The 10560-nt window shown below is 33.2% G+C and overlaps 1 protein-coding gene across 1 annotated transcript; it reads left to right on the top strand.

Annotated features, from left to right (window-relative positions):
• Nucleotides 1-422: 422 nt before the first annotated feature.
• On the top strand, nucleotides 423-7493 carry LOC118065973 (uncharacterized). The gene is made up of 4 exons (XM_035081662.1): nucleotides 423-568; nucleotides 3683-3939; nucleotides 6432-7002; nucleotides 7220-7493. The coding sequence occupies exons 1-4, from the start codon at nucleotides 423-425 to the stop codon at nucleotides 7491-7493; spliced, it is 1248 nt and encodes a 415-aa protein (XP_034937553.1).
• Nucleotides 7494-10560: the final 3067 nt, after the last annotated feature.

Below are 10560 nucleotides of genomic sequence, written 5' to 3'. Positions count from 1 at the left end.
AAATTAGTTCAGTGTAATATCAATGAAATTCATATGTTAGGTTAAGTATTGCAAAACACGTGCTTGGATATTGACAGCTTTTTTTTTTGTAAAGTCAATTTTCCATTGGAGAAAGTCAATGGATTGCCATATCTGTGTTCTCAGCTATTGAGAGTTTATTATTTTTCTAATTTTACATATTTCTGTAACATAACTGAGTTATTGATTTACTTTCATTAAAGTAACCTCTATTTTTCGTGTGCTGGAAGTGGAGATTTTCAATATCTTTATAATACTGATGTTAAAAATTGGATTACTATCTGCATGTAGTTGAATTTGTATTCTGAACCATGGATAATATCAAGTGTGGTGGGTGTAAACATAAATTAAATGCAGCATTTAGTGAATGTAGAGCTTGCCATTAGCTGTTTCATGGGACCTGTATGAAGAGAAAGCATAGAGCTATTAATCCTGTTGGTGTATTCGATATCTATCATGATGAGATTGTAGAAATGAATAGAGATTATACTAGTTTTGTTGTCTCTGGTGAAAGTGGAGGTAGTAAAAGATTCAGATATAATGCAGACAGGTAAAATTAATTTGAATGATAAAGTGGAGCTGATTTTAGAAAATTTAAAGACTATTAGTAAGTAAGAAATTGATAATAAATTGAAAGTAAGGAGAATGTTAGAAACCAAGCTTCTAAGTTTTAAGAAACTGATTGAATATTATTGATCGAAATCAATAATTTTACTATTAAAATGATTCTTCGATTGATATATGTTGTCATTGATGATCAAATATTCTTAATAATAATCTAACGTTGTTATTAACAATCAAACATTGTTATTAACAATATTCAATCGTTACTAACAATTAAATATAGTTATAAACGATTAAATATTGACATTAACGATCAAATATTGTTCAAAACAACCAAATATTGATATTAACAATTAAATTTTGTTATAAACGATCAAACATTACTGTACTGAGCCACGGGGCCATTGTTCAAGGTCCGTTTGCACAGAAAAGGCGGTCATTTTATGTCTTAGGTCTGCAGGTTATCTAGGTTCCCAAGTTGCCTTGGTTTTCTTCTGCGCCCCGGAACAGTCCCTGTCGATTTCCCTGTGGTTGTACGAAAGACCGTTATCTTTCGCCTCCGAAGATTCTGCTAAGCCCCACGGCCCCTCGGTTCTCTCAGCCTTAGGTAGGAGAGATCTGTAGCCCTGGTGTCAACTTAAGAGGTTGTCCCAGTTCCACAAGAAAACTGTGCGCCTGGTTCCCCAAGGGCATCGTAGTGGTAATAGCACTTTTTGTACTATTCAGTCATCAGCACCATAGTTTACGCCTTTGACTGTCCTCTGAGAGGCCTCTCGCTCATTGTGGTCAGAGAAAAGAGTATATTACAAATGGGTCTTGTCTCGGTCGGAAATCAAACTCGCTACCCATAGTGCGCTAGGATGGTACGTTACCACTCAGGCCACGATGTCAGTCTTATATTGTCATATTACTCGTAAGGTAGTTGTTGTGAAATATTATAACACCGAAAGTTTTTGTAGAAAGATAATAACAAATTATGTACAAAAATTGTTTGACGACTTTTTTCCATGTACAGTTCTTCTTCTTTCACATACATATTATTTATTCAATCAATAATCGATACCTACACATCTAAACCGTTTTGCGGAAGATCGTAGCAACGTTGCGCTTTACGCATTATATGTATATGATGCACACTATAATTTTCAAATATAATATGAAACTTTTAATGGACTATCTTAAATTTCCCTAACATTTTTTGCCTTAGCTGTGTTGCTATATTATTCACAGTCTTCTTCGCCATAACCAAGAAATGTCAATATTTTTCACGTACAAGCAAGAATATCATTTAAATGATATTGAAATTTAGTTCAAATTTTGTCATTACTTATTATTATACATATTTACGTATTGTGTTAGTTTTTGAAAGATTTTCTTAGGCCATTTAAATTTAATTAAAGTGGATTGAAACATAAAAGTGGTTTCTAATAGATTGTACATGTTAGAACTATTCATTTTGGATCAATTTTTTTTGGTATTCTCGTGTTGTAAATAATTTCAAAAATTTATCTATTTACAGCTAATGGTTCAGACAATAATTATGCAAAATTTGACATAAATTTGTCGAGAAAAATTGTTCACAACTACATTAATCATTGATTCTGGAGGATCGTAGGGATTGGCTTATTGGAAGTTTACCAGACATTCTTTATTTATATTTTCGTAATGCATTTACATTTTTAATTTATTCATCCAAATTGAGGCGGCAATATAGGTAAGTTGTTCTTCTCACATTCTTGCTACGTCTACTTTGGCCTCTTGCCGCCCTCTACTGAGGCCTCGACCGGCCTCCACCATGTCCTATTCTTTCTATAACGATAATTTCAAGAACAAAATGAAGTGAATTAAATAATTTAAAATTCTTAAATAATTTTCTTTACTTTTTAAGGATAAGCTCCATGTCCTTTCTTCTTTTGTTTTTGTTGTTGTGATAGTGATTGTTGTTGTAATTGTTGTATAGACAGCTGTTGTATGTATAGCTGAGGGTGTGTGTATGCCTGTCGTGATAATACGTAAGGTTATGGTTTTTGTAGCAGTATGTATGGCTGTTGTATATATATATATATATACATAATTCCCATATATACATGTATATCATAATTTTTTGAAATTATTGAAAAGAAAACAAATATTATTTTTCAATTAATTCATTAAAAAGGCACTCAACGGCAAATTTCGTCGGAACGCTCAAAAAGGTTGGTTTTGGTGCGCGCGTACAGAGCGCTGCACCCTTTTACCTGTAACAAGTAAGTCTATGCTCTCGCAGACTTTTTTGTAAAAAATTCGATTTTCTACAAAAATGTTAGCTACATTCGTTTCGAAAAAACGAACGGTTCTCGCTGCGTAAGTAGTAAAAGGTCATGAAATGCACTTTGCCAAATTTCAATTGTTGATAAACAATGGTGGAAATCATTTTCAAACAATGACATGTAGCACAGATGCTAATCTCGTTCATCTCTACAAGAAACCGCCATCGAAACATTTTTTCTGCTTTTCTAAAATTAATGCATAGGAAATTCACACTGCTCTTGAACTGTTACCAGTCACGCCAAGTTTTAGGTCATTATGTTGATTGTGTCATAAGGCGTACTAAACTTTAAAAAAAAACTGAAAAAAATAATTCAATGCAAATATTGTTAATTTTTAGATGTAGGTACGTGGCGTTCAATTATTTTAGTTTTTTTTGTGTTCTATCAGTGTCATTTATGCATAACGCACATTATTGTACAGCCCAGAAAGAGGGGGCTGTTTTTGATGAGATTCTATCTTAACTATAAAACATAGTTTTGTTACAGTACAAAAAATATTTTTTAACAGCTAATAAATCTATGTTAATATCTTCTATCAGTATACCCGAGCGAGTTAAGGTATAGGATTAAGTCGCATGCGTTCGAGTTGTCATAAGTAAATTCATATTAAAGTGGTTCTGTACACATAAAACAGTCCCTGAAGAGAGCTCAATTATTTATTCTATTATTTATTTTTTGTAACTCGTCATACATTCTAGAATTACAAACTCTTTAATAGTACTGTAATAGTATTTATTACAGAACTTTCGTGAAGATTAGTTATTGCATGAACTCTGTATGTTTATTTCCAGACGTTCTTATTCAAAAATGTCATCTGAGCTTGGAGATAATTCATCAAAAAGACCTCTTTTACCAGAGTCACTGAGAGGAGATTCTCAAGGAACAGACGTATGTTTGGTTCAATGCGAACTTTATCGAGGATCAGAATCTCACTTCTCGCAACATGAAGTCCCGGTATCAAAATCTGGATCGTCTCAAGCGAAATTACATTCAGAGGACGTCGAAAGTGAAATACATGCAGAATCCAATCGACGGCCTCATTTAGATGGCACGTATTTTCAGTCAATTTCAAACAAATCTTCCTTAAACGGAACGATTTAAGCATTCTGCCAATTGCGTAGGAAAAAAAAAAAAAGATCATTTAATCTCTGGCATAATTGGAGCATTATCGAATTTCGTCTCACATATCAAGGTAAAAGACTTCGATAGTTTGATATTTAGTCGAGAGCCATCTGCACTTCATGAAATTTTAAATTAGTGGCATGACGCTATTCCCTATACTCAAGTGAATACGTTCGAACATACATTCGTTTTTGTGACACTCAACATTAAAAAACTTATCAATTCAAGAAAATAAGTACTACACTGAATAAAAACCACTCAGAGACATTTAGAAGCGTCAACAGGTGATCTTGCAGGTTACTCGCGATCACTTGTACACTTAGCAATTGATGCAGAAATTAATACAATTGAAGCATCAGTGCAAGTGTCCTACAACATTCGTGTATAACTCACTCAGTGTATTATCTTCGTGAACTATTTTTCATTGAATCTAAGAGCATTGTGTTGGTGGTGTTTATACTAACGCACACTTATTCAACCCAACGAAACATGGACACATAAACATCAAGTAAGTGATTATTCTAATTTGTAAACTAGTGTTCAAATAAATTGCATATTATTGTACGACCTATTCCTTGTAGTAATCATTCCAACACACTTATATCTGAGCCGAAATTAGTAAATGTTTCCAACCGTAATTATTAAGTGCTTAACAACATTCTCGAAATTTGTTAAAAATGATTCACTAATACTACAGTGAGTTCATAAATTCCACAATAATAATAATAAAGAAAACTTGGTGTAGGGAGATTATATCAATTATTTTTCTTGTTTCTTCGACGAAATCGAATTTAAATCTTCTAGAGTCGTTCGAATATGAGCTTGACTCGAATTATTACCGATATTTAAAGATACCTGGTTCGCCGCAATATCTGTACAACTGCATAAATTTCTGGTGCCTGTCTATTTGGGGTAATCTCCGAAACAGCTGATCTTATTGCAACCAAATTTTGCAAACATGTAGATGACATTGTAAGGAAGGATATATACTACTTTTTATTTATTGAAATTGTTTATGGCAATAAAATTTGTTATAAACAATAGAAAACGAGATCTATTTGTTATATTTCAGTTCTTCCAACGCGTAATTTTTTTTTCTGCAAGAATTAAGTTACAAACTATGCAAAGTGTATCGAAGCCTACTACTTTGGTTTATGACAATTGAATTCTTCGTAAAGGAGCATCAATTAAGTGTTACGATAAAATTCGGATTAATTCCTTTCGTTTTAAGTATTTATGTACATATTACTCATATTATGCATTAACTCGATCACACAGCATTTGGTTTTCGGAATTGGGTTATTCGCGGACGAAGTCGTAGAAAACTGCTAGTTTATACATGAATACATGATCGTATAGTTTATAACACATACATGTGAATACGTAATAAAAATAAAATCAGTAACATTTAATTGGGTTACATGGTCAGGAACTTTTTTTCATTGAAAGAAGAATTTACGTGACAGAAGAGCTAGAATTCATTGCCTTTATTTCTCTCCCTCTCATTATTTCATAAAGAAATCAATTGTTATCAAATTTCTCCACATATCTCCATAGCGTTTTTACGACGATTAGGTTTTACGGATTTGTCTTATTTCCAATAAAAGCAACAGATCTGATGTTACTAATTATAGACGCATTGCTGCGATATCCATTTTTTTAGAAGTATTTGAGACTATACTTTATGAGATACTTTTTTTCTTTTTTCAACCTTCTCTTAGCCTTCTGCAGCATGGGTATATACGAAGACTAATTTCTTTTGCCTAACTCAATACATTCAAAAAGTCTTTAGGACGAAAAAGCCAGGTAGTTGTGGTTTATATTAACTTTTCTAAGACCTTTAATACAGTGGATCATAGCATACCACTGAAAAGGTTGGTTAATCTTGGCATTCCTGGACAACAACAAATAGTTCTGGCCTTCTATCTAAGAAATTGTTTCAACTATGCAAGCTTCAAAAGATACTTGTCTTCACCTTGTACCTCAATGCCGACGTTCCACAGGGGTCTAATCTGGGACCGCTTTCATTTGTTATTTTCATCAACGACGTCTTCAGGGAACTTTCCTTTCAGTCTTTTCTCTATGCTGATGATACTAAGCTGTTTTTCAGGATTAACTCTGGGGAAGACTGTTCCGCTCTTCAACGAAAAGTAAACTAACTTAAGTTATAGTGTAAAACAAATCAACTAGGAATCAACTACTAAGAATGTTTAATTGTCCCCTTCTACAAAAACAAAAACCCGATTTTTACTGACTACTTTATGACAGGACACTGAATTTCAACGCTCATGTGGACAACATAGTTACAGCAGTTCTGAGAACACATGATCTTGTCACCAGGACTTCCAAAAATTCCACTAATATTGCTACCATAAGAGTGTTAGTGAATTTCGAGACAATGATCTTAGTGTTAAAAAGAGGACAAAATTGATATTATAAAAATAATTGACGATATGAGGTATAACCACGAATTTAATAATTTCATTCGCGATATAAAAAAAGATAAATTTAATGTTTTCTCTTATGTACAATTGCATGCATACAAGCGGTACCATCATTTGATGGAAATAGAAAAACAAAAATCATCAATCGCCATCAATGGTACAGGGAGCATATGTACAAAAATTGTATACGACAATGGTTGCACAAGTGGTCATATCTTTTTATATGCAATTATTATCAATTTTAGTCAATGTACTTTGTCAGTATATCAATTATTAACTGATGATCAAATCACCATATTAATTGAATTATGGTTGAAAAATTGGATTCGCATGGGTGCTCCAAAACCGGATAAGGTAACCTGTGATTGTTTTAGAGCATTGATCAATGCACTGGTATTGGCTTTTAATGAGCAGAATATAAAAAAGTATATCGAAACGCTTTTCTTAAATATAATTAGTAATCCATCAAGTAAAATGTGTCCACCAATCTCAACCTACTTAAGATTAGATGTTGCTTACTTCATCAAAATGATAGCTAACTGGCAGTGCATTAAGACGATTAAAATTATCAAATTAGAAAGTTTTATCTGTTTTGTGTAGCATTGCTGCACAGATAATAAATTAATTGGAAACGATACTAAAAAATCTATGTGTTGTGTATCTGAACTAGTACAGTGATTCAACTTTACGAAGCTGGAAGAGTGTAATAAAGGTTAGAAAGGATTTAGAAAATATCATCAGTGACCTTTCTTATAATTTAAGTGATGAAGTATTATCAATGAATCCAGAAGAAGCTGAACAAAAATTCAAAGAAATTTCAAACGATGAATCCAGCTCGAGTATTAAAAATTGGATTAACAGGAACCGAGAAGCAGCTGGAGAAATCGATCAAAAAGGTACAGAGGTGAATGGGTTTTACAACAAAAGCTTCATAGATGATTTTTTTAAAACCATCGCTTTAGAATTTCCGCTGCGATCTGCAGCATGTCTACCCGGCAAACAAGATCCCGCAACAACGAGTTATATTGAAGCTTAATTCAATGATAAGGAAAATCCCGTTCTATCGAATTATGAAAATCTTATCTGGGTGGACAAATTTTCAAAAATTGGATTTTGTTCTGACTTCGAGTCGGCCGACTGAGCAAACTGAAAACTAGTGGACTGTATGAATTAAGAGCAGAATAAGAACAACAGGTTGGATGCTAGAAGGTTCTAAAATATAGTTAATTAACACTGAATTGCTTGGGTTTTATAGTTTTTTTTCAACAATAACACTTAACATACTCAATAGAATTTAATAATCACTACATATAGTTGAGTTGACTGTACCATAATTGTTTGTACACTTATGAGTTGTCCAATGGTTATTTTTTCACCAAATAACATAGTCTCAAAAAACAGTGAATAGCAACATTCACAGTATACACCAGAGTTGTTCGGGGGAGCGATGTATAGGTGAATGTCCGTGAGGCACTATGGCGTCGACGCCAGTTCAGCTTCGCGCCCAAAGGCACTACAAACTGAATGTACTGGACCACTGGCACTGATGAGAGTAATTTGATGATTCACGTATCTTCGTGAGAGTTGTCTGAGTCTATTTGACCGTACTTGTAACTACAAAAGGTGAGCTGACTGAAAAATCTGCGATTCGACTGCGAACTATTGTACAGAGATGACTGCGTGATTTGCCGGGAGTTAACTGACGCCACAAGTGCTCGACCGCGTGCTTGTTGGCGTCACTAGGGCCGTAGAGTTGTCTTCTGGGCTATGAGGGAAATACTTCCCGATGATTGGTCCAGTGAGTTGACTGAAGCGCCGGTGGACAAGTCCGGCATTACGAAATTTTGATTATTCCTGACTAACTGACTTGGGCCCCTCCAAGTCAGAACAGATTTCAAGATCATTAAGGAGGATCAGCCATATTAAATATCCATTTGCTTAACGATTTGCAAGAAGTTAAAAGAGAATCACACGAAAGTAAAACAGAGGAAAATTGTCCAATGGATGAACCAAATGAAACCATGAATGAAGACACCAACACCTATGATAATCGGAGAAAAGCCTATAGAAAAAATTATTTTAGAGAAGGCAACAAAATAAAACAAAAAAAATGGGTTTCTATTTTTAAAGTTAACCTAGTATTTCTTTTGTTAACGATAACGCAGATGCAAAATATGACTACGAAAAATATGAAGATTTTAACGAATAGGAACTCATTAAGAGCCGTGTTAATCAACAATACGAATTATTGCGTAGAAAATAGTTGTCCTTTCGATTTAATTATTCAAATAATTGCTACGGCAGCTGTAGATGACCCATCCTTTCATTCCTTCGCTAAATTGAGTGTGTCGAAAACAATGAAATTTATGATCAATTACATTATAACCTTTAAAATGGACTCAATCTATAAAGAAAGAGCAAGGTTATTAGTGCCTATCATTCCAGAAAACATTAAATTAAATTCATCGAAAGAAGCATGTCGACTTTTTCCACAAAGATCGAATATGTGTTCTACATTAGTGGAAGTTTGGTCGAAATGTTTTACAGAATGTCCCAGTGGATTCGACATATATAATTGTGAGAGTTGTGGCCAATACACCACTGAAGTAACAACAATATGGATAATATCTCCAAAAAAACTGTGTGAGGAGGGCTATGGAGCACTGGGAAGCTACTCACAGCAAACATCGACTAATTTTTTATCTCCATGCTCTAAATGTTATCAAATTCGAAACGTCAGTAGAGTTTATAATCACTATTCGTTTGTGGAGTTAGAATTAAGAAAAGATTTGAAATCAGAGTTGTTATGCTGTAAACTGTCTGACCTGAAGAAAAGTATAAATTTTACAGTGAACAATAATCAATTCAGGTAATTATACATTTTCCTGGAGAGAATTAATATTAAAGCTATAGCTATGATTTTATTGATAACATATCACTATTGTTTACTGAAAAAAATTTGTCATTCAAAGCTTAAGAGAAGTAGTTGCTCATACTCCTGGAAACTTTAGAGCCTTCTGCAGTAGAAGCAGTAGACGATGGAAACTCTAGGATAGTCTATCAGATAGATCAATACCGATTGTGATGATCATAAAAGTAAAACTGTTCTAAATTTTGGATAAAAAAAATGATAACAAGCACGGTTATCACGTTGAAAGAATTAAAATCTAGGCATGTACTAAATAATTCAAAATCATTTTATATATTTATTTCAGCAAAATAAGTGTTTATTGGCATGCAAAATATTGCAATGCTATATGGATGATAAATTAGTGAATAAAAATGTATAAATAAATGTTTTCATTAAGAAAAGACTTGGAATAAAGTCTTGTATGTTACCATTCCAATATTTCAATATGTAACAAACGATAAAATAGGTAGTATGCATTTTAAGTAAAAATGATTTTTTTTAAATAATATTTTTCAAATTATTTACTATACTTTACTAATTAATTTTTATAAAATAAAATTGATCTGACCAATAATTTAATTTGGGTGACCGATTATCAGTAGATCATTCTCTATCGATTAGAGTCGTCATTTTTGGTATTTGTGAGAAATGAGGTGCTAAAATTATTAATTGACATTGAAAAAGTTTGATGCTTACTAAAATTTTTTCTATCACTGACCAATTAATCAAACCGATTGACCTTTCATGACCATTTTCTGACCTTTCAGATAGTATAATTGTTCAATCAAAATTTTACATATGAGGTACTAAAATCGCGGAGCTTAGACAACATACAAAAGAAGTTCATCAAGTATCTACATTGGAAGCAGTTTGGCAACTATTCTGAGAGAGGGCCTGATTACTCACTACTATGGTCAAGGGCGAGTTTCCTTTCTCTCAGTAGCTAAAGATACAGTTCTCTGGTGTAATTCGCTCTTAAGATTATCAGGAGTCAACTTGACTGTCCTCATAGGCTCGAAATGATTAGTTTTCGAATACCGAAGTTTGGTGTTTACTTTCAGACTCTTTCAACTAAAGATTCAGCTATTAATGATAGACTTTGACCCTAATCTCTGACTTAATTAAGGTCGTGAATGTTTTGTATGCTGCTTCTGATTGCTTATTTTATTGATTGTGCTCACGAGATACGACG

This window comes from Chelonus insularis, unplaced genomic scaffold (genome assembly GCF_013357705.1).
Source record: "Chelonus insularis isolate UGA/USDA-ARS -01 unplaced genomic scaffold, ASM1335770v1 contig_10_pilon, whole genome shotgun sequence".
In the NCBI taxonomy this organism is placed as follows: Eukaryota; Metazoa; Arthropoda; class Insecta; order Hymenoptera; family Braconidae; genus Chelonus; species Chelonus insularis.
Note: the sequence above shows the minus strand (reverse complement) of the source record. Positions and strands in the feature narration are given on the sequence as shown.